The sequence below is a fragment of the Ascidia mentula genome, chromosome 7 (assembly GCF_947561715.1).
Source record: "Ascidia mentula chromosome 7, kaAscMent1.1, whole genome shotgun sequence".
In the NCBI taxonomy this organism is placed as follows: Eukaryota; Metazoa; Chordata; class Ascidiacea; order Phlebobranchia; family Ascidiidae; genus Ascidia; species Ascidia mentula.
The window spans coordinates 754,309-778,097 of NC_138572.1; the positions used below are offsets into that span (position 1 = coordinate 754,309).

Consider the following 23,789-nt stretch of genomic DNA (forward strand, 5'->3'; position numbering starts at 1 on the left):
CACCTCGTCGTCCAAAACCTGTTGTTAAATGAAATATTTATGTGAGAATTGTTTGGAAAAAATATTGTCTTGTCAAAACTACTTTAGTTCGGTTTAATATTGTCAATTGCACCTACATAAACTTGATATTTAACTGGTTTGCCACATCCTTCGATAGTTCAGTTGGTGCGGCGGTAGAGTTTATTTGCTTGGCCATATGTTTACTCTACTGTGGTTCGTCTCCATTAGTTCCTACCTAGTTTGGTCGCTAACGAATCGACGTCAAATGCAAAGAACCACAAAGTGGAAAATTTCCTGGATAGGTAACCGACAAGACCATATCGCAAGCTGCACTTCGGAATGGGACGATCACGCCTTGTCCTGCAAGAGCATAAAGCGTTGTCTGATTACGGTTGTAGAGATCCCCTACGTCAGTGATTCCCAACCTTTTTGTGGTTGCGTACGACTTGGAGGCAAAACAATTTCATCGCGTACCACCTAGTTAAGTGTGACAAAGTAACCTAGAGGATGAAGTAACAAACATTTAAACATTTTGGGATCATTTACGGCTTTTTCAATTCAAACAATATCCGCTAATTACGGAAAGGTGCTCGCGTACCACCTGGAATGCCGTCGCGTACCACCGGTTGGAAAACACTGCCCTATACGTATGTGGAAGGTCTGAAAAGTCGTGCGTTAGCTCACCAGTGTATCCTGTCAACATTACGCGCGTCGGTTTCAACAAAAATTCCCCACATATATTCAGAGAACAGTTGTCGGAAAAGGAACATTTTAACGAAACGACGCTAGTTAGTGCACACCGGTTTAGTTGTGTCAATGCAGACAAGAAGATCCTGTTGATCCAATCTTCAACCACAAAGCTTAACCATTTTGTTAATCGGTTCTGAACTTTAATCAAATACACGAGTACAAACGCACACAGCAGACACAATCAGTAATGTTGGCAATATTTGTCAAGCACTCGGAAAGATCGAACGTCGCTCATAAACTGTTCATCAGTTGGTCTCAGTCGCATTTTGAGGTAAAGCCAACGAACATAGCTTGACACCCTCGTGTAAATCCCAGGTTTGTTTACGTTTCCACAACCGATTCCCCAACTTGTGATACCCCAGATAGTGTGACGTGCCGTGTTGGGGTCTAAACATGCTAAAGGGCCCCCACTGTCACCCCGACACGTGTCAGTGCCATCTTTCTGGAATACAAAAGTACCAACAGTTAAAAAAAGTGCGGTTTCTCAGTTAGAATTTTTTTTACAGTTGCCTAAAGTGTTTATATTACACGTGCGAGTCATAATAACCGAAAATGTATGTTTGGTTCAATTGCTGAACAAACAAAACGAAAAATACACAAGTGCTTCTGGCAAAAAAAACTACCTGTAAATGAAAAAGTTAAAACAGACATCGAACAATCGCAACAACAACAAAAATTACAAAACGTTGCATTCTAAACTAAACAGAAAAGCAAGAGGTGTTTGATAGATTAACTTTAAAAGGCAGCAAGGGTATTGAAAATTGTTGTTCTCACCGCAGCGCACATCATGGAGTGCTTAAGGTAGTCAACACCGAGCAGTCGGCTGCAATTCTCATTGGGAAATATGCTCACTGGCGCCTGCTGGAGGCAGGGTGGATAATCCATGGGGTTAACTGCCGAACAACAAGCATGTTGTGATGTGATTCTTAAAGGTTGTGGTTGGCAATACTTTTGCAAGTTTCGTCAACACCGCATCACAGTGTTCGTTGTTGTAACTGACAAATGTTATATATGCCGACCGTACATTGAATGCGCTGTACTATGAAATTGTACCGACAGAATACAGAGGTTAATTCATAACGCGCAGGTGTTAGATGCTTCTATATCGGTTTGTGGAAGGATTTGGGAACAGGAACTTGAAGATTTCAAAAACCCTTGTCTAGGTGCAAAATACTGAAGTGAATGACCTTGAATGAGAAGCCAAAACCTACATTGTTAAACAGACATTTCAAACACGACATGTGTTTATCATCAGTGCTGTATTACATGATTATAAGCTGCATCGAATGCATCGCCTACATTGGCAGGCAGGCGGATGGAAAGGCAATTTTGAAACGTGTTTGAAGTCCAGCATTCCAGTTTTTACCGTTTTATTCAAAAACCCTTATCTAATGACGTAACTGTCGATAAACAACTGATAAAGCGACTCATGCACAGAAAAACATAAAAAACTTACAGTGTCTGGGACCATGCGCCCCCCACCCAGATATTCCACATCGAGATTGTGACGAAAACTGGTTTTGTCCGAGAGGCAGACATGCTGGTCGCACAAATCGACTGCAACCATAGAAATAAGTTTAAAATGAAACACTGATATCTCCACATGATATTTAATAACTCCTTGCTTCGGGCGTATTACGTTTACGTTGTGTAAAAACCAAGGCAATGCATTCTAATTTGGAATGTACCAGGTCCCTTGTGAATTTATCTTACTTGAATGAAACGCATTGTCTCAATTTAATCAACGCCAAGTCGTTGGTTGGACTCGAATGATACGAGTAGTAAGGATGTCTGTAAACCTCTTCAATATCTAGGTCACGTGAATCCTCTACGCCCTCTGATTGGCTGAATTGGAGTCCGTCACGGTTGTAGTAATCGCCCACCCGAACGATCGTCTCATTGGTGAACCTGTAACCATGGAAATGGTTTCCATGGCAAATTAAAAGAACTTCGGAAGTTACTCACGATTTCGAACTGGATTCGACACAATGTGCGGCTGTGAGGACGTAACATCTGTTGATGAGAGTTCCTTCGCTAGAGTGAGGGGTGCGGCCTCTTAATGGATACTTCTTACGTATGGAAACCTGTTAGAATGATAAAAATACCTCGTACGCTTGATGTAAACATGAAGATATTAAGCTTATAGTGGTTCTTAACCGGTGAAAAATTTACTAGTAGGGGGAAATTATGGGTTTGTGGGTGATTAGTCGGCACCGAAATATACAAAAGTAGTTACAAGAGAAATATTATCATCTGTATTCACTGTGTGTCGTGTGGTTTTTGGCAATTGGTCATGCCATGCGGCCGAAAAAGTAAAAAAAGGATAACAGATGTAGAGAAAAAGCAATCATTAAATACCAGCACTGTTACAGACACACGTGCACATGGAAGCAAGCTTTTATGAAAGCCGGCATCTGACTGACAACGAATATAAGACATGGGTTTAAATTGAGCTCTCCTATAATTGTACGTTTCAACATAACTTTGCAAATCTCCCATAAAATCATTTACCTGCCACGGCTGACTCACGGGGTTAGCGTTGACCCCTTCCACTATTCTCAATCCGTCTTTGACCTCAGGACAGAAAGCCGGAACAGGAATTTCGGTGGTGGCTTCACCGCAAGATTCTTCTTGCAGTTCGCTACCTGGGAATATACGAACACAAAGCACTGGCTTTAAACAACACGATCAGCCTGGATGTTGGTGAGACGTTTTTTTGCATCATGTTATTGCTGTGTTTACTTTCAGGGAACTGATAATGCCCACAGGGCTAAACATATATTCCTAACAACTGTGTATTGTGTGCATATTGCCTTACGGTTTTTTAGTATTTGAAGTCATATGGGGATATACGACGTACACTCTACATAAATAAAAATGTTTCATGGCATAGTGATACAAGTGTTCAAATCCCTCTCGTAATATTGTCCAAAAAATACTTTTTATGAGTTTTGATCATAAAGTCTACAACACAAATGACACGCTTGACCGAGTTGTGCATCCCCGTAATAAATTGTGAAAAACTTCGTGCAACTAACCTAAATCTTGGTCAGTTAAAAGCCGAAAATGTTCCGTCCTTTGCGAATTGTAAACAGCAATGTGGTTGGTTTCTCCAATGGAAGGCAATCTTCTCGTAATTCTAAACAACAGAGAGAAACAACACAATTACATGAAAATCTGTTTGAAATCTCAAACTTTTACCGAACAAGTTAACATTGTTGAATCTTCATCAATTAGTATTAGAAGTATTGAATATAAATTGTCTTTACACATCACAAAGCCAGTTATCTTTTCGTAGGAAGCATTATCCATTCTTTTCTAGCTACAAATGCATTACTTTTTCGACTAAAAACAACATTTAAGCATAGTCAATACATATTTATTGTGCACTACAATAACAAAATAACGTAAGCTTACGGCAAGACGTAGGTAAGAGCTCCGTTGTAATATATCATGATGGATATGGTGTGAATACGAATAATGATTTGAAACTTAGTCCCTCTGCTTAATCTTGCCCTGCCCAGACGACAAAAGGGCCTTGCACTCCATTCATTTCCAGTTGGTCCGTTCTTGATGATTAGCTGTGTGTTACATACAAAGCGAAACCATTACAACCAGCAAGTTTATTCAATTCAATGTTTTACAGTATGATAGTTTGTATTATGATAATCTCCTGATAGCAATATACCCAACAGAAACACATTCTACTTGAATAAGATATACTTATGATGTTTAAAGCATAGGCGATATATATATTTTTGAAATATATCGATTGAAAAGCTTGTGAAATACCGACTCCGGACTTATTACAGAACTTGCTACAGTAAGTTGAAATTTTGTTCAATTTATTGTAACCTGTTCCAGCGACCAATGGCATATTTAAATTAGAATGGCTTGACAGCGCCATCTAGCGGATAAACCAACAGATGACACTAAAACATACGAACTTATTGTTCTTGTTAATTCTTTGGTTTTAGATGGTTTGTTCATGCCAAAATAACGTTTTTGTGAAGTACATTGTTAGTTATCTGATTTAATCTTGCAACTCACAGCTAGGTTTGAGGCAAGGAAAATGTTTAAACCCCCCTGGACTCGTGCAAGCAAAGGAAACTTTCGGCACAGGAAATTCGTGCAGAGCATAATGGATTAGCGATCACTCGTCTTAACCACTCGGCCACCTCGTCGTCCGAAACCTGTAGTTAAATGAAATATTTCGATAAATTGCACTTACATAAACTTGTTAGATGGTTTCCCACATCCTTCGATAGTTCAGTTGGTGCGGCGGTAGAGTTTATCACAAATACATCTGAAGTACGCAGCATTTTAGGTAAAAGTACTTTTGAAAAAGAATGCTTTAGAATAACTAGTTTCACAAGATATGTTTCTTCCTAAGTATTACAAATTCCTTCACTATATTTAGTAAACGGAAAGCACAAAAGCTTTTCCATTCAAGGTTAGCAATTGTTGCAGGCGTGAACAATCTTTTTGCACTGTTTTGGTCAACTTTGCCTATCTTAAAAAAGTACAGTACATAATAAACGTGCTGTGTTCAGATCGCATTACCTTAGGCAGCTTGGCCATCCTGTCTATACACTGCACTTTTATATTATTTAATGGTTAGAAGTAGTTTTTAAGGCGCAATTACAAACTTTGTAAATAATGATTGGTTTAAAATTATTTCATCCTGGACAATTAAATGCCTTGTTGGATTTGAAAACTATAAAACTGTCAAAATCACAACAACAAAAAAACCACACAAACCGGCGCAGTCTCAATCAATAATGTTGGTAATATTTGTCAGGAATCTGATAACATGGAACAAAGCTTGACACCCTCGTGTAAATCCCAGGTTTGTTTACGTTTCCACAACCGATGCCCCAACTTGTGATACCCCAGATAGTGTGACATGTCGTGTTGGGGTCTAAACATGCCAAAGGACCCCCACTGTCACCCCGACACGTGTGTCAGTGCCGTCTTTCTGAAAAACAAGATTGGAAATTGTTTGTGGTAATATGTTTAGATAAGCAAGAACGACTCGATTTAACCATTCAGCAGCTAACAGTGGAAAAGAAAATTTCCACTCTTACTGCAGTAAACATTGTCAGGCTCAAACAGCCAAGTAGGCGACTGCAATTCTCATGGACAAATATGCTCACTGGCACCAACTGGTGGCTATTTTTTTGTAAAATAGTGATTTGTTCATTCTTATAAAAATGAAATACGATTTTCACTTTCATTACTGTTGTCATGGATGTCACTTGTATCTTGTGCAGTGTTAATAAATAAAGATAAAAGAAATAAGGTAATTTTGTACCACGTCGAAAAGTTTTCAAGTAACATGTGCTTTGTATAATTTCACCTTAAGCATTACCCCAATAAACAATTATATCCAGAAACATAGAAAACTACCTGCACCCCGCATTCCCCAACCAGATATTCCATACTCATATTGTGACAAAAACTGTTTTTGTCCAATAGGCAAACATGCTGACTGCATAAATCCACTGCAAACATAGAAATAGGTTGGTAATGGAACAGAAACGTGCATGGATTACATTTGAATAAAATTGTGATTTTGTACTAAAATCCAAGCTGACATACGGATTATATGGGAGAATATTCGAATTCGGAAAAAGTGAGATCTTGTGTAGAACGACATTGTCCCCGTAGACTTTCCACTTGAATGATTTGCAACAGTATAGTTGGGAATGATCACATAATGAGGTTTTCCTCTTCAATAATTATGTCATGTGAATCCTTTGATTTGTAGTAACCTGTAACCACCCACCCCAGGCCCCGATCGCTGGTCTCATTGGTTAACCTGTCACCATGGAAACAGCTCAATAATACTATTTGTTGTTTTAAAAGTTAATCAAGAAAACATGAGCGAATCAATCCTCTTTATGAAACAGATTGCACACAAGAAACACTTACATTTGAGCTGAATTTAACACAATGTGAAGCTGTAAGAAGGTAATGTCAAGTGTGGGGTTTACAGCATGTTAGTGGATGTCTCCAATGTATGGAAACCTGTTGAAATTGCAAAAGTGAATTAGTTTTCTTGATGTTATGTGAATATCACATATCTTGCACACTGGCACAGAATGTCAAAATATAATCAAATATATTATTCATCAATACTTCATTATTTTGTAACAAATAAATAACAATGACTTATATCAATGGTGGGGAAGGTCAAAAATAAAAACATAACCTTGTCTCAGACAATTCACAAAATATCATTTATGCAAAAGTTTTTGCATTTTTTTGCATTGATTAAAAGCAATACTGCTTACCGTATGTTTGTCATCTTTCATTGTCATTTTCTGTTATGAGTAAGATTGCATTCTATCGGTGTGTTTAACTTCTAATATTACAATTTGGGTGAGTTTTACCCAGGATGTCCTTGCAGAGAAGTATTGGTGTTTACAACAACTCCATTATTTCCAGTCGTTATTTTCCAATCCTCAGGTTGGCATCGCTATGACTCTGCAAAAACAGCAATGGTATTTAATGACTCTGCAAAAACATCACAGGTATTTATAGGTTTCCAATCAGAAACGCTTACGTTTGTAGAAGAGTTTTAGATAAAGACGTTTTTCTTGATGGTTCTTTTGCTTTTGTCAATAAATTCGAGAAACAACAACTACAGTCAGACCTTTTTAATCAAAACTACTTGGTTTCATCTAATATGTTTTAGTCTGCATAAAGAGTCATCCAGCACATACTTTTATTAAATTCCAATCAACAAATTTAGAGGTCAACATAAAATCAAAAATGTGTTTGCTCTTTCTTTATTAACAAAGTCGATCTAACCTTTTTTGCACCAACTACAAGGATTCAATGTAGGGCAGGCATGTTGTTGGTGACCTTGTGAAAATTGGAGGTCATGACATTCTCTTTTTTTGTGTGGTTGTTTTCACCACACAGGGATTTGAATATTCTTGATGTTGCCTTGGTGATGTTTTATTCTTCAGTGCAACCTGGTGGATAAATGAAAAATGAAAGGTTTTGGGACCACTGTCGACCCGCAACTAGAGTACCACTGAAACTTGGCAAATCTCAAACAAATGCATATTTATGACTTCCAAACATAACATGGTTTTTATGTAATAAAACAAAAAAAAATAGTTGTCTAATATTGCTACAAGAAATTACTGTTGTAAAGTTTATGCAGCAAAATAATGTTATATAGGCATAGTTACACACACTTGTGATAATATAGCAATATCAACACATCTAGGTAAAAACATCACATAAGTTTTCAGTATTTCGTTCATTGAAATTTACATACAACAAAGTTAAATACCGCCTGTGGGGCAACCCAACTTTTTTGAATGCGACCTCTTGTTCAGATCAAAATTTCCTGGGATTCGTTGTGTTGGTCAATCATCTAATTCAGTGACTCTAGGCCTCTTAGTCCTGGCATACAAAGCTGTCAGAAAAGTCATTGACCTCTTTGATGTTTTGATAAAATCTGATCCTGCCAAGATTAAAATATGGGGTAAAAGTCACAATGTGTTTTCCATATAACCAGGTTGTTACTTGCTTCTACTGTTTTACATACATCCATGCTCATATTGTAAACTGCACAAAAATTTTTTGAAAAATAGGAGTTTATAAATCACTTAGAGTGAGTATTTAGAGGTTGTGGAAGACTCCCTGACAACACTCTTTGAGGGGTCGGCAACCCCTGGCACACGAGGTTAATATTCATGGCATGCCAAGTGATTTAGAAGTTCATACTTCAGTACTTTTACATGTGTTCGGGATTGGCTTGCGTCGCAAATATTTGTCAAAATGATAAATGCCGAAGAATTACACAAATTTACACAATAAAATTTACATAATGATATAGGTAATGAGGTGGTGGCAACACAGTGGTAACAAGATAAGGGCAATATACTCTGGTTTGCACATACATAATTAAAAAACACACATGTAATGTTTAAAACATTGCTGCACTGACACTGGTTAAGGACCATTGGTCTAAGTTTAAAATTTCCCAAAAAATTTAGCTGTGACATAGGGTTTTCACCTCGATTGGCTTCGGAGGTTTGCACCCAGTTTTTGTGAAAATCTTCGACTGGTTGTTTGTCGAGAAAGATTGTCAAAAGCCAACATCAAGTTGCACTGATGAGACCTAACAGATCAAAACATTCGCCCAGTCGTCCAGTCTGCAACTCACTTAATATGATTTCTGTTGACAAAAGTTATGAATTAATTTAGTTTGGGGTCAGCATGATGACTAGGACTAATTTCAACAACGATTCATTGTGTGGATTAGTGATGTTCTTGGAGCTGACAAGATTGGTCTTAGTAATGTTTTGTATTCAAATTTACAACAAAATTTATTCTGGGATTATATTTTTTATTTGGATTGACTAGAGGATTCATTATAAATTAAACCCAGCAACTAACTTTTAAACAGAGCACAACTAAACTGCAAATAAGTATTTGTGTACAACAGACCAATACAAGACATACACTTACTTCATTAACCAACATATTCTCTTGTAACTTGATTCATGGACGTTGTCAGTTTGTGGGAATTTCACTCTTCATTTGCAATGAGATTTCTTGCATTTAAAACCAATTCATCAAAAAATCAGATATTTTGGGACAGTTGAAGTTTTAATTTTATTCCAAGACCAAGTAGATCCGTCTGTTACGTTCCTACATGACAGCATTCTATTCTACAAACAACCCCTGGTGTTCTTTCTTCTGAAAACTGGAATAAAAATGTCGGAAAACTTTCCTCTCACTTTCTGCTCCAGACATATTTCACTTTATGTATTTCGCAGCAATTTTATTTGCAGTAAAAAACATTTATTTTGAACAAATCACAAAAAAAACACAAATAATTCTGGAAGTCGCGTGTTTTGTTTCAATCCGGACCACTGGAGTCTACATCGGATGAGAGGAACTGATCATCCAAACCCGAAACTCTCGGCTGAAAAAAAATCACAAAACTTTTAATTTCATCAAAATTAACAAAACCATGTTTTAATGCAAATATAAATTAAACAAATTCTTACCGGGTTTTTCAGTTTTTTAATCTCTTCTTCCAAGACTCGAATAGATTCGGAATCGAATCTGCATCTACTCAGCCCCAACTCCTCATCCACTTTAGGGAGAATCCGACAAATATTTCCAACATCTTTTTGTTCAAACTTGTTGGAAACCAGGGCGAGATCTCTCAACTATTTAAAATATAAAGATTGGTCGGAAATCTTTGTTTCAAACTTTTTTTTAAACAGAATTTTTTTCTTAAAACCGGATTAAAATTAACTCCATGTTTTCACTTTTGATTAAAAAAAAGTAAGTTTTATAAAAATATCATGGATTTAAACAAATATTTATTCTCAAAATAATGAAAACCAACCTTGGGTCCCATCTTCATAATCGCTTCACAGATCAAGTTTAAAGTTTCGGAATTAAGTCCGCATCCATCCAACCCCAGCAACAAATCGGGTTTTCGAATCCGTGGGAGGAAATCCGCGAGAGCGAAAACATCCGAAATCTTCAGTGGGGTTCCGTCTAAATTCAACATCCAAGGACAAGAGAGGGCGATTTCATCTCTAACTATTCCGTCAACTTCCTGTAAATCTACGAGGAAATCTGAAACAGGGACAAGTTTATTAAAACAAACATGGCGGAAGTTTTATTAAATCACTAAAACGTTTTATTGCAAACTTCAAACAAGATTTCTTCACTTTTAATCGGATTTAAACAAGACAAGATCCAACAAATTAATCAAATACAAAAACATTAAATTACTGGAAGGAAAACATAAACTTTATCCGACAAAAAATATGCGACCTTCCTTTAAAACTTTCAACCTGAATTAAACATTTTTATTCCATTCTCTTCTATAACAACAATGGAATTGCGACGTCACAATACTTACTGTGACGTAACAGTTACGTTTACAAACACGCATCACACAGACTGGAAATAAATACTAACCTCGTAACTCGTAGTACTCAGGCCATTTTTCTCGCAGGTATTTCGAAAGTTTCTTCAACAACGTATTCGCACGTTTGCCTGAAAATAACAAGATCAACATTTACGGCAAAAATAGAAGCCACGTATTTGGATGGGAGAATTATTTAAACTCCCAATGTGCGTTTTCCACAAATATAACCTGCGTATGTTAGATGCGTAATAAGATGTGAGACTTTCGAAACCACGATGCCCGTTTACCCAATATAATGGTAACTTGTAGTGGAAAGTATGTGAAAGTTTAACAGCAAGCTTTTCGCGTAAAGCAACGTTGTGTAACAAATTGTGAACATGGTTTTGCAAATCGTTCAGGGCCGGTCAATGCAGACAATGCCTTGTATTACTTTGCAGGTAAAAATTATTACAGCAGAATGATTTTCTTATGATTAGATGAGAAAAAAAAGGGGTCGCAGTTATTACACTTGCAGTTGATCCTAAATTTGCATCATTTTTTGAGAGCAATTTAGGCGACCCCTCCCTAGGACATTTCATAACAATGATAAAACGATGCAGTGGCAGAATATTTTCCATCGCACTAGCGTGCTTTTGTCTGGAGCAAGTTTATCTTCTCGTCCAGCGCATGGAATTGCCATTAATGCATCATAATGAATTTTGGATAGTAGCAAACCTTGTCCTGCATGTTTTGGTTGTTTGTGAAAAAGATCTAAAAACAGCTTCATTAATCCTCTGGGTTTTTCTGTGGTGGAATTAGAAGCAACTGAAAAGTAAAATTATGTTGTTTCAAATGTTTGTGTTCATTATCAGTGCAAGACTGACTAATTGTAAAAAAGGCAGGCAGGGTCAGTCAATGGAGACAAGTGCAACAAAACAAATATTTTAAATAACAGCAGCATCTTAACTTTGGCATCAATTAGATGGTCCCAGATTTTTACACTTAAATGCCTTGTATTACTTTACTGGTTACAAATGTTACTGCAAAGTTTTTTTTTCTTTTTGGATTAGAAAAAAGATTGTTTTTATTGTAACTGACTACCATGCATTTGTTCCTCATTGTTAAGTGTGGAGGATGCTGGATCACTGGAGTCAGTCTTGACTGAGGTTGATGGCAAGGTTTTTGGACTGGAACCACTTCCATCACCTGTAAAAAACAATCAAGGTGATAACTGCAATTTAATGGCATTTATGTACACCATAAGGGTTAACCAAATACGAAGGCCTCATTTGATAATTTTGACAATAAATAAATTAGGTTACAGGCCGCAACTCTGTATTTCTGTGGAAAGGAGTTTCTTGGTTGGGAAATGCAATGGGTCATGCATGGGTGCCAGTGTTTTGGATGAATGAGCGCAAATGAACAGGTTGTTGCCAGGGCGATTTTCAGCGTGTTTGGGGGCAGTTTTACTATGGTTTTCAGGGTTATTAGTCAGGCAATAAATTGGTAGAGGGTGCTGTTGAACATGTAGCTGAAAAACTACCCAAATATTGAGGTCGATTTTGTGGAAAAATGAATCACAGAAAGTATGCTCAGTTTGTGATTTTCTGTTAGTCCCGACCCTTGTCTAAATTCTGGTCAAAATTATATTCGAGATAACTACTTTAACCACTCCCCCAGGGGCATTTTGTCCCCCTGTTGGCCATTATTTTGGCTAAAAAAGCAGAAAAAAAGTGTAGGTTTGTTTTGTGAAAAAATGAATCACAGAAAGTACCCTCCATTTGCGATTAAGTGAAGCCACCAACCCTACTCTACACAATTCATTAAGAATTAGATGTCTTGTAACTGTCTTGGGGGCCACTAGGGCTGTTTGTACACCCCCTAGGACTGGCAGTTTAGCAGTTAGCCTTTGCAAAACCACCCATGTGTCTTAATGCATCTCTAATCAATTTTTTTTCTGTTCAGCAATTGCAGTCTTCCTTCATGAGTCATCAGACCTGGTAATTGTTTTTGACAAACAAGAGAAACTGTCACCAGGTGAACAAAGGCAAATGACCTTTAAAACTCAATTTCTAGGATTTAATTGTGAGTTACGGCCTACAGTGGCTGAACAACCAAGCTGGGCCTGGGCATTCCAGGCCACTGCTCTGTCTGTGGGAGTTTGCCAGTTAGACTTTACAGCAGGGATTCACCACACGAATGTCATATTTGGAAATCAGTGTGACTGCTAGTGTAAAAGCTAGCAGTCAACAACTGCACTGATGAGACCTCATAGGTTGAAATGTTTGCATTTGTGAAATAATGTAATATTCATACCATTGGACAATTAATTTAGGTGCCCAAATCCACAGGTTTATGTGAAACAATGGATATAATATATACCAATGGATATATGTGTTACAAAAATGGTATACTTCGGTACTTGCGATAAAAAGCACTTTAGCAGCGTGTGTATATAGGGCAGAACTTACTTTTTACATGTCCTAGCTCACCACCATCTATTTGATGTATTCTGGTTGCCTCAAGTTCAGCTGCAGCAGTGGAGGCTTCACCAGCTGTAGAAACAGGTGTTAAATTTACATGAACAATACATGAATGTTTAAATTAACACAACAAATGGATTGAGCTACTGTCGCATGCTTACAGCACTAAAACGTTGCACACCAAGTAACAGCGGCATCACAGCCAAGACTGGTAAAGCTTCTTTTCCTGACAGCTCAAGATATAAAAAAGCACTGGAGTTTGAACTTATAACCCTGGTCATTAGGAACCATAGTTCTTCCAGCTAAGGTATGAGAGTTCAACAAATTGACTGCGATGTCACTGCCGAGAAGCAGGGAAATAAAATTCAAAAATTTAACCTTTTCCTGCATGTTTTGGATGTTTCTTTGAACGTCTTGAAAAAAGTCTCGCAAAAAAACCTGTTTGTTTTTTTGTGGCAGAATTGGAAGAAACTAAACAAAAATACTGAGTTTATCAAGTCAAGCATAATAATGCTATGACACATAATACACTGTTAAATCTTATGAAGCCCAGTTTAAAAAAGAAAGGATTGTTGTTATGTTATGTTATCTGCTTTATATATTTATCACCATTATCCAGCGACTGTTTTGAATGTTGGGCCTTGGAAGTTGTTGCGCCACCTAATGTTTTGGATGAAGACGATTCGATATTTGTTGAAGCCAAACCATCCCTGAAAGCTTTAAAACAATGTGTTGAAATATATAGTCTAGCATATATATATATATCATTTATTTCCATTTTTTGTAGACTTTAGTGAAGTGTTTTAATATTCATACCATTTAACAATTAATTTATGTGCCTTAAACCACAGGTTTATGTAAAACATTGATTATAATAAATAACAAGGAATATATGAATGCAAAACATGGTGGCAACATTACACTCCAGTTTGTGACGTAAAAATGTTATACTTCGTTACTTGCACTAAAAATCAGTTAAGCAACATGTGTATATAGGGCAGAACTTACTTTTTACATGTCCTAGTTCACCACCATCTATTTGAGGTATTCTGGTTGCCTGAAGTTCAGCTGCAGCAGTGGAAGTTTCACCAGCTGTAGAAACGTATGTATTACAAATCATAAACAAGATATAATAGGATACCATCTGTTTACAAGTGCCTTGATGAAACAGCCAACAAACATTGGTTGAAATTCTAGTAAAATTTTAAATAATTGTTCCAGTGGTTCTCAACCTGTAAGGGCTTTTTAAGTGGTGTGCATAAAAAATTGCAACATAGACAAATTCCATCCAAAAATGCCAATCGTTGTGAAATTGCATGCTGCGACATGTGTCATGAACTTTCAATGGGCATTAAATCCTGTTTCTGGTTGTTAATTGGCATTTTGATATTCAGTTAAAGTACAACACAACCATGCTTTAACACATAATACACTGTCAAATCTTGTGCAGCACAGTTTAAAAATGAAAGCATTGTTGTTGGTTATGTTTCACTCAAATAGTTTTCCGCTTCAAAAACATTTACCACCATTTTCTGGCGACTGTTTTGAAAGTTGGGCCTTGGAATTTGTTGCGCCATCTAATGTTTTGGATGAAGTAGATTTTACATTTGTTGAAGCCAAACCTTCTCTGCAGGCTGTAAAACAATGAGTCACAATATATAGTGTATATAGCATATATCTTTCTTTTTCTTTCAATTACATTTTAAGTTCATTGCTAAGTAATCAGCAAAGTTTTGTCAGCAAAAAAAAAGATAACATAAACACATTTTTAATACACAAATACCAAATAAATATAGTACTGACGGATTTTATGCATCTTGGAAATTGTCGTACCGATGACAGCACTATTGACAGGACCAGATTCTGAACTGGTTTCACTATGTCCACTTCCAGATGCTTTGATTGAAAATTGTAAAATAAAAATAATGGTCATTAAAGCACAAACTTTCCAATGCGCTGCACATACCTGGTTTGTGTCCGAGCAAAAGGCCACACACAAAACGACGAACCATTGCCCAATGGGGTTCATTAATCAAATCGTCCACGATTTGATCAAATTCTTCATCTGACATGAACATAGAAATGTAGTATGCACCAAACATTTCCTGCAGAACTTGATGAAGGTAGTAGAAGAGAACATTCCTCCCATCAAAGACTCTACGACTGGGAAACCGGGAGAACTTTGCCATTTTGAACACTACATCCTGTACTTTTACATCTTCTAAACCTACTTTTTGAAGGTCATCATGTGTGAACACAACGGTTTTACGAACCATGCCTTCATATGCCATTTGGCTAAGTGGCAACTTGAGGTTTTCTAAATTCTCTCCTTTTGCGTGCTCAGAATGACCAAGTTGTTGCAAAACTTCATCAAATACATTAGTTATGGTGGAAATACTGTGCACCTCACCAAATAACCCAGCATAAACAATAAATTGTAAAAGCATTGGATTGCGGCATAAATCAAGCAATTGCGGAGATTTAGTTGCAAGTTTGTTCCACAGTTCATTTGCTTTATCACCTGAGTAGCTATCAAACAGTGTCTTTGCATCCTTAGGAGAAAGATCACTGACATAAAGTGTTGGCTTAGGTCGGAGTCCTAATGGTATTAATAGTAATGAGTGGGGTCGAGAAGTAAAAATCAATGTAGATTTTGGAAAAAATTGCCTGCTGCAAAGGTTTGCAACAAGCTGTTGTACTGGCAAGGGAGTGTGATACTTCTCATTTACAGGTGCCATGTTTTCTAGTGTCCAGGTTGCCTGATCTAATCCATCAAAAATAAAAGCACACTTTTCTGGGTTCTTTATCATCCACTGGAAAACCAAACTGAGTGTTTCCTGTGAAGCATGGTTGAACTGGTTATCCAGCAGAAGCTCCTGCAAAGTAAGCTTTCTATCGCCGTAGTTTAAATACATAAACCGAAGATGAAGCACTAAGTGATCTTCAGTTTCTAGTTGCCTACATAATCTCTTGGAAAGAGTAGATTTGCCACATCCAGCCGGTCCAAGAAAAGCTAGAAATAAGCCTTGCTTTTTGTGTTCTTTAAAGCTTGAAACTAGTTGGGGAAATTTGATGTGTTCACCAACAAATCGATCATTGTCCCCCTTGCTTGTTGATGGCTGAAACTCATTTTCCTCTTGAGGATCAATTCCTTTGTAAATATCAGTATCTATCAGTGTTGGTTGAACCTCTGGTATTTCAACCTTTTGCAACTCTTCACTGTAAGGGACAACATCGGGATCAAGATTTTCAAGCTGATACTTTTTGATTTCATTAACTGCCTGTTGCAACTTTTCTTCTGCAAATTTTAAACAGGTTTTTCAGATAATAAATCCATGTTACTGTGGTTTTTACACAAAACAGTGAGCTCTAGCATCTATGTTTGGCTGGTTTAATTTTAGTGCAGCATGCTGCATAACCACAACACAAATTAAGGATTAGTGTTTATCTGTCAAATTATATTGTAATGGTAACGTCAAATGCCACAGAAAAATGATAAAATCCCCAAGTACAAAAACGGGAAAAAAATTGTCTGCTGTTTAGTTTTTTAGCCAACCGTATAATGTATCATTATATTTTCATTTCAACTGCTTATTTACAAAGTTTTAGTTGATCTAACTCTTATTTTACGTCAATTTATGTAACTACTTTGCTTCGTAGGAGTAGGAACAAACCTAATTTCAGATAACATCGACAAACATCACAGAGTGTATTGAGTTGTAACAGGCAAATTTCGAGTTGTGACTCCCTGATTGGTTGGATTTTTACCCACAATGCAGTATACTTAATGGAGCTTAAAAAAACTGCTGAAGGACGCATATTGGTTTTTCTATGAAAATATGTTTGGCGGCGGAAAATTTGCACCTTGTATTTAATCCTCTGTCATAAAAGAAGGACGTCACAAAGCAATCAGTGATGTATGGGGTTCAATTTTACGTTTGAGCACATGTGCCGTTGTTGGACTAAGTTAGTAGTCTCTGCTTGGACGAATTTGAACCAGTTTTAGGCAGTTTTAAGTAGAGTTTTGGGCGTTTGAAGTCAGGTAGTTACGCGGTAACGGGTGCTGTATAAAATTGAGCTGAAAAGCGGTTCAATCTTGAGGCTATATCTGCAGAATAATCAAAGACTCATGAATTACAATAAATTTCTGGTCCAAGAACACCATCGGTGACGGGACAGGCAGCCAACATGGTGTCTGACGGAAGTCAATGTTCATAACGACAGTGATGTTTCAATCCTGCTATAACTTACAAATCGCATCCAAAAAGCATGAGCAATCAGTCATGTTGTGTAGCAGCCTACAGTTAATGCCACAGTTCTAACCCGCTTTATTATGGGGCGCCGTTTTGAAAAAAATTAACTTGCCGCAACATAGCTATTTTTCACAATGGCATCAACGCGCCTTTTTGAAAAATATTAACTTGCTGCAAGATAAAGCTAAGTTGCGGCAAGATAGCTAAGTTGCGGCAACATAGAGCTATCTTGCCGCAACATAGTGCTAAGTTGCGGCAAGATAGCTAAGTTGCGGCAACATAGTGCTAAGTTGCGGCAACATAGTGCTAAGTTGCGGCAACATAGAGCTAAGTTGCGGCAAGATAGCTAAGTTGCGGCAACATAGAGCTATCTTGCCGCAACATAGTGCTAAGTTGCGGCAAGATAGCTAAGTTGCGGCAACATAGTGCTAAGTTGCGGCAAGATAGCTAAGTTGCGGCAACATAGAGCTAAGTTGCGGCAACATAGAGCTAAGTTGCGGCAAGATAGCTAAGTTGCGGCAACATAGTGCTAAGTTGCGGCAAGATAGCTAAGTTGCCGCAACATAGAGCTATCTTGCCGCAACATAGTGCTAAGTTGCGGCAAGATAGCTAAGTTGCGGCAACATAGTGCTAAGTTGCCGCAACATAGATCGAAGTTGCTACAAGATAGATATGTTGCCGCAAGATAGAGCTAAGTTGCTACAAGATAGATATGTTGCCGCAAGACAGCCAAGTTCCCCCAACATAGAGCCAATGTGTCGCAACGTAGAGCTAAGTTGCTGCAAGATAACGAAGTTGCGCATTATAAAGCTTTGTTGCCGCAGGTTAGCTAAAAATTTGCCGGCGCTTTTTATCGCGTTATATTTAATATATATTTTTAATAAGGTAACGTAGGTAATGGAAACCAAGAGCGAATATACGGAGTTGGAAGAGGCGGTGCAAAGATTGGCCACAGTTGTTAATACCTTGGCGAGGGACCGAGCCGAACAGGACAATGAATGCAAATCTGCCTCATCTTCTGGATCTACACTGCCTAAAGGCCAGTTGGAAAAAGTAAAGAAACCCCCCAAAATTGTAAGTACCCCTTAGGGGTCGGTTAGTGAGTAACAAATGTTAATTTCATGTTCGAAATGTGTTATTCCCCATAGAGGTAAAACTCACGAAAAAGTTTATATCATGCCAAGTTGTATACCCTGTCACTGGGGACGCAGTTAACTACTGTATTTTTTTCTTTCGAACCACTGTGTGCTTTGTTGACAGAATTCTTCCTTTCAAAATGAAATCAGAGGTAGTGGTGGACGTATCTTTGGGGCTGATAAAACAAGCTATTCCACCTTTGTAGATGATGATGATGACTTTCAACCAGTAAGTAATTTACTTTACTGCTGTAGATTGCATAACATTTAGCTTTGATGTGCCCGTAACATATGGTATATCCAAAAGTAGCATATCCAAAAACATTCCAACTAGTTATAAACAACTTGGCTAGCATTATGCAGTAAATGTAATATTCTAATGCTGTTCTTTAATTTTTGCAGGAGTGTAAAAGAGTTTTCTGTCCATTAAACTCGACAGGAAAAAGGTGGAAACCAGTTGCAGTTAAAGGTGGTCGAAAACTCAAATACAAAAAAACTGATAGACATCACTTTTGTTCAAGAATTGTTGTATGTATTCCACTTCAAGAATTTTCACAAGGCATACAAAGAATAAATGGTGATTGGTTTATGACAATACCAAGATGTCAAAAAAAGATGAAGACAATGGGATTACACCATGTTATACAAATTAACAGTGTATGGAATATGACTGAAATGCAAACAGCCATCATCAACGCTTTTAAAGATTGCTTCATTTCATTTTCCACTTTTCAATACTTGTTGCTCAAACCAGGCCTTAATTTGTTGACGAAGGCAGTATCTGAGGATGGATTTATATGGAATGCAAGAGCTGTGCTAGCACTAAACACAAAAAAAATTTATATCAGTTCAGAAGATGCCCTAGCAATTAAAACTGTGGAAATTGCAGTCAACAATTGTGACATGGTTTGTAAGATAATAACCAACTATTACAAAAATAAATCGATCAAGACTAATTATTGAATATGTCCATGCCATATGTAACATGTTATGTATCACTAAATATCTACTTAGGATTGCAAGCAAACACAGGAAGATGCTCTGTTGACTGAAGAAACTAGTAACAGTGTTGAAGTTTCTGAAGAGAAGGAAAATTGCAATCCTTTACCGGATACATCATTGGTTGGTTCCATAACTGCGACAGAATCTTTGATTTATCGGTAAAATTAAATAATTCCTATGCCTAAAAAAATCTTCCAATACTAAATGCTTTTTAGTGAGTATGTCAACTTGGTATCAAGTTGTGATGAACCTCCAAACTATTCCAGTGATGATAGTGATGGTGACCTGCAACAGGCAATTCAGCAGTCATTACTTGGAGAACCCTCTATGTCTGAGTAATTAACAATATTATGTGGATTCACTTTTGAAAATAATGCATTGTTACAATGGCATTGCAGGAAATTGCATGACACTGCCACCGCAGAACAGTGCCTGGAAACTTTGCAAGAAAACATTGATGAACATGCTGTCAATAAGTTCAATGTAATTAGGTCCAACATATTAGACGGAGCTGTTCGAACTGTAAAAAGGAAAATGTTTAACCCCATGGCTCGGATTAGTGTGGAGTTTAGTGATGAAAATGGTGAATTTGAGGGAGCTGTGGATGCTGGAGGTCCAACCAGAGAGTTTTTACGTTTGGTAATGCATGAAATCATGAATAGCATAATATTTGAAGGAAAAGAAAGCAAAAAGTTTCTTTCTACTAACCCAATAGGTAATCTTAAATTTTCTTTGCAAATAATATGAATAATTAGTTTTGTTTTCTTTTTCAGCAATTGACAAGGATTTGTACTACATTTATGGAATTCTTATATCCCTTTCACTATTGCATGGCGGGCCAGCTCCAAAATGTTTTTCAAGGCTTTTGTTCAGACAAATTCTTGGCCTCCCAAGGGACTATATGGAAGCTTTGTCAGATATGACCGATATTGGTTGTGAATATATTTCAGAACTTCAAAAGGTTTTACTGTATTGATGTTGCTTTCTTGTTTTCGAACAGAAGTGTTTTATTTTGCAGATAAAAGATACAGAATCACTTTGTGAACTCAATGATTGTTTGTTAAACTCATATACATTTTTAAAACTTGCTGGCTGTCACACACACTGTACAAACTTAAATGACAAGAGCAAAATTATAAATAATGCAATGAAATTTTATACCGAAGGCAAGAATGAACCACTTACCAGGTTTGTAAAACTATGTATGTGATGCTTTACATTGTTACATTAGGCACATACTGTTTAGGTTTACTACAGGTTTAAATCCAACTGGTCTTCTGGACCAAATGAAAAATGCACCCATTGCATTTGAAAAGTATTTCATGGCAATTAACGGTAGTGAACAAATTACAGCCGACAAAATTAAGGCTATCTTTAACCCCACACTTTCTGAGGCTGGAAGTAACAGAAGAAATAAAGAAAATTTGGTGATGACCTGGTGGAAAAGCTTCTTAGATGATGTGGAAGGTGCCAAGTTATTTTTGTTTTAAAAAGTTGCAGTTTGTGAAATATATACTTTCTTTCTTTAGAAAGAGATTCTGAATGTTCACTTCAAGGCATATTAGTGTTTGCAACTGGGGCAGATGAAACACCTCCGTTAGGATTTTTTCCAAAGCCTTCTCTACAGTTTACTGAATCATCCCCTTTTCCCCTGGGAAATACTTGTGCCAATATTATCAGCATTCCCATGGGACATAAGGATTATGACACTTTCAAAAGCAAAATGGAATTTGGCATTTCCAATTCGCCCGGCTTTGGGAAAGTTTAAAGCAATTGAATAATTTTGGTTGGATATGCCCAAAGAACACCAGTTGTATATGGGATGCATTACCTCGGCTAGTGTGAATTACCATGTACCAATAAGTATTGAGTACCTCAAAGCATTTTCAAACATAACCTGATGTACATTTGAACTGGTTTTATGTTAGTACACTATAGCCTGAGAGCAGTGTTTGTTAAATGTTGTTCTGTTTATTGCAAACTGTGATTGTCACCAAGCTATTTAATTAAATTTGTGAAAAGTTATACTACTTCCATGTTCTTTATTTATTTTGACTATGTACACAATTAAATTTCTAGCATATAACAACCCCTTGTGTGTAGCAATTGTTTGTTAAAACTGTTTTAAAGACCAAAACTATAATGTTCTGTAAGATATTGAGTGTCTGTACTGGGTATATTTGAATGTTAATGTGGCCTTCACATATTGTGACAAAACCACTGTAAAATATGAGTAACATTGACACTTTCTGATTTGTATTGTTTGCTAGCCTCAATTTGCCACATACCTCAGTACTACATACACTGTCATATCTTACCTGCTACAGAATTGTTTTTAAATAATTTGAATACAGCCGATATTTTCTGTTCATTTTCAAAATAAATCATGAAAACTTGTGATGTATGTATTAAGCAGTATGGTATGCATGTAATGTAAAACTACTAAACAAGTGTCAAAGTGAAAAAACAAAGCATTCACTGTTCAACAAGATAGTTACTGACAAATTCAACAGCACATTTGTATTTGTTCATACTGTTACTTTCTTGACGTACTGCATCATTTAAGTTTTGTAATACACCTTCAGGCAATTGTAACAAATTTGTTTCAACATCAACATTGCTAGTACTTGGGTATATTATGTCACTATTATCAATTTCATCAAATGGGTTTAGCGCCTGAAACTGTAATAGGTGGCGATTCATGTAAAAAAGTTGCAAAGGTGATTGATAATTTTCAGTTGAAAGAACATGGTGGTTTGTTGCAGTTACAAACTCCGCCAACCTTTTGTTTATGATATCTTTGTACACAAAATGGAGACAGTAAAGATGTACAGAGTTCATAATATCCAATATGTGACACTCCTCAAGGTATGAGAATTCATTGTGAAACCTATTCACAACTTGAGAATTAATATCTCTGTTGAGTCGCTCAATTCGTTGATTGTGCACTGAACTTCCAGTAACCACAGATTTGCTGTTAAGCCTTCTTTCATACATATACCTCCACACATGAACATTTTCTCCACCAAAATCACTTCGAATTTTTAGTGGCAAACCAAATTTATCCACAGCTTCTTCAAACAAGTTTAAAACAGTCACTGACTTATTGTTATCTGAGCAGTGGCAGTAGGTAATTAACCTACTGTATCCATCTATTCCAGCGTGAATGACAAACTTCCATCTAATTAACTTGTGAGTGCCATCTATATGCCAAATGTAGTTAGGACATGGAACTGTATATTTTCTTCTGGCAATGGTTGTAAGTTGTCGTGCTTTTATTCCCTCTTCATCAACTCTATGCAAACTAGATCGAAGCCTTTTCCTTTGTACAAATATACCCTGTGCTTTAAGGTGTCCATTTACCATAACTTCCCCAGATGCAGGATGGTTTCCTTTTACATTTCGTAATGTGGTGTCAAGATCCTGATCTGATATTGAACTGCACGAGGATAGATATACACCAGTTAAATAAAGCTTTAACTAAGTTATTTCCACCTGCCATACCTGTAAGTTGTTTTTTCCAAATTACATTCACATATAACTCGTTTCAATGTGGGTCTGGATATTTCAAGCAATCGGCATATATCACTAAATTTTATTCTTAGAACCAAAAGTTGCTTGAGATGTTCCACATCAACTTGCTTCCGATGTCGCCCCTAGAATATGCACAGATAACAGTTTACGTTTATCATTTCTTTCACGGCCAAAAAACTAGTCATTCACGACAAAAATACGTAAATAAATCGTGAAGCACTTACCATTTCAAGTCATTTTCCCACAATACATTTTGATATTCTGCCAAGCCATGCAGTAAAGAGAGTCCCACAATGCTACTCATAACTTGCAACGCCCCACTTTAGAACTATGTTGCGGCAACTTAGCTATCTTGCCGCAACTTAGCACTATGTTGCCGCAACTTAGCTATCTTGCTGCAACTTAGCACTATGTTGCGGCAACTTAGCTATCTTGCCGCAACTTAGCACTATGTTGCCGCAACTTAGCTATCTTGCCGCAACTTAGCACTATGTTGCCGCAACTTAGCTATCTTGCCGCAACTTAGCACTATGTTGCGGCAAGATAACTCTATGTTGCGGCAACTTAGCTATCTTGCCGCAACTTAGCACTATGTTGCCGCAACTTAGCACTATGTTGCCGCAACTTAGCTATCTTGCCGCAACTTAGCTATCTTGCCGCAACTTAGCTCTATGTTGCGGCAACTTAGCTATCTTGCCGCAACTTAGCACTATGTTGCCGCAACTTAGCTATC

The 23,789-nt window shown here is 37.2% G+C and overlaps 4 protein-coding genes and 1 long non-coding RNA gene across 7 annotated transcripts; 1 reads left to right on the forward strand and 4 right to left on the reverse strand.

Annotated features, from left to right (window-relative positions):
- Positions 1–884: 884 nt before the first annotated feature.
- LOC145909085 (chymotrypsinogen A-like) lies at positions 885–9,589 on the reverse strand. Its single transcript, XM_082996407.1, has 17 exons — positions 9,244–9,589; positions 8,789–8,950; positions 8,080–8,233; positions 7,567–7,733; positions 6,685–7,239; positions 6,352–6,571; positions 6,160–6,254; positions 5,512–5,728; positions 4,801–4,943; positions 4,168–4,331; positions 3,785–3,889; positions 3,262–3,391; positions 2,716–2,834; positions 2,464–2,658; positions 2,207–2,307; positions 1,525–1,643; positions 885–1,192 (listed from the first exon to the last, which is right to left on the reverse strand). The coding sequence occupies exons 9-17, from the start codon at positions 4,888–4,890 to the stop codon at positions 932–934; spliced, it is 1,284 nt and encodes a 427-aa protein (XP_082852533.1). The 5' UTR covers positions 4,891–4,943; positions 5,512–5,728; positions 6,160–6,254; positions 6,352–6,571; positions 6,685–7,239; positions 7,567–7,733; positions 8,080–8,233; positions 8,789–8,950; positions 9,244–9,589; the 3' UTR covers positions 885–931.
- A 4,122-nt stretch (positions 9,590–13,711) lies between these two features.
- LOC145909097 (uncharacterized) lies at positions 13,712–14,976 on the reverse strand. The gene is made up of 3 exons (XR_014403078.1): positions 14,935–14,976; positions 14,140–14,765; positions 13,712–13,848 (listed from the first exon to the last, which is right to left on the reverse strand). It is a non-coding gene; the product is annotated as an uncharacterized LOC145909097 (long non-coding RNA).
- Positions 14,092–21,878, forward strand: LOC145909082 (uncharacterized). 2 transcript variants are annotated; one of them, XM_082996403.1, is made up of 11 exons: positions 14,092–14,233; positions 18,270–18,458; positions 18,645–18,749; positions 18,923–19,426; positions 19,535–19,680; positions 19,738–19,857; positions 19,921–20,237; positions 20,296–20,483; positions 20,541–20,710; positions 20,769–20,989; positions 21,056–21,219. In XM_082996403.1, exons 2-11 carry the CDS (start codon positions 18,282–18,284, stop codon positions 21,085–21,087), a joined length of 1,980 nt encoding a protein of 659 aa, XP_082852529.1. In that variant the 5' UTR covers positions 14,092–14,233; positions 18,270–18,281; the 3' UTR covers positions 21,088–21,219. The 2 variants fall into 2 exon arrangements, with proteins under 2 accessions (XP_082852529.1, XP_082852528.1); XM_082996402.1 differs by having other exon boundaries at positions 14,219–14,233; positions 21,052–21,878.
- On the reverse strand, positions 14,641–17,071 carry LOC145908732 (NACHT, LRR and PYD domains-containing protein 1a allele 5-like). Its single transcript, XM_082996062.1, has 3 exons — positions 15,098–17,071; positions 14,965–15,027; positions 14,641–14,765 (listed from the first exon to the last, which is right to left on the reverse strand). The coding sequence occupies exons 1-3, from the start codon at positions 16,044–16,046 to the stop codon at positions 14,641–14,643; spliced, it is 1,137 nt and encodes a 378-aa protein (XP_082852188.1). The 5' UTR covers positions 16,047–17,071.
- A 47-nt stretch (positions 21,879–21,925) lies between the features above and the next one.
- LOC145909090 (uncharacterized) lies at positions 21,926–23,472 on the reverse strand. Of its 2 annotated transcripts, XM_082996409.1 has the most exons (3): positions 23,281–23,472; positions 23,027–23,178; positions 21,927–22,961 (listed from the first exon to the last, which is right to left on the reverse strand). In XM_082996409.1, exons 1-3 carry the CDS (start codon positions 23,281–23,283, stop codon positions 21,998–22,000), a joined length of 1,119 nt encoding a protein of 372 aa, XP_082852535.1. In that variant the 5' UTR covers positions 23,284–23,472; the 3' UTR covers positions 21,927–21,997. The 2 variants fall into 2 exon arrangements, with proteins under 2 accessions (XP_082852537.1, XP_082852535.1); XM_082996411.1 differs by lacking the exon at positions 23,281–23,472 and having other exon boundaries at positions 21,926–22,950; positions 23,018–23,039.
- Between the last annotated feature and the right edge of the window lie 317 nt (positions 23,473–23,789).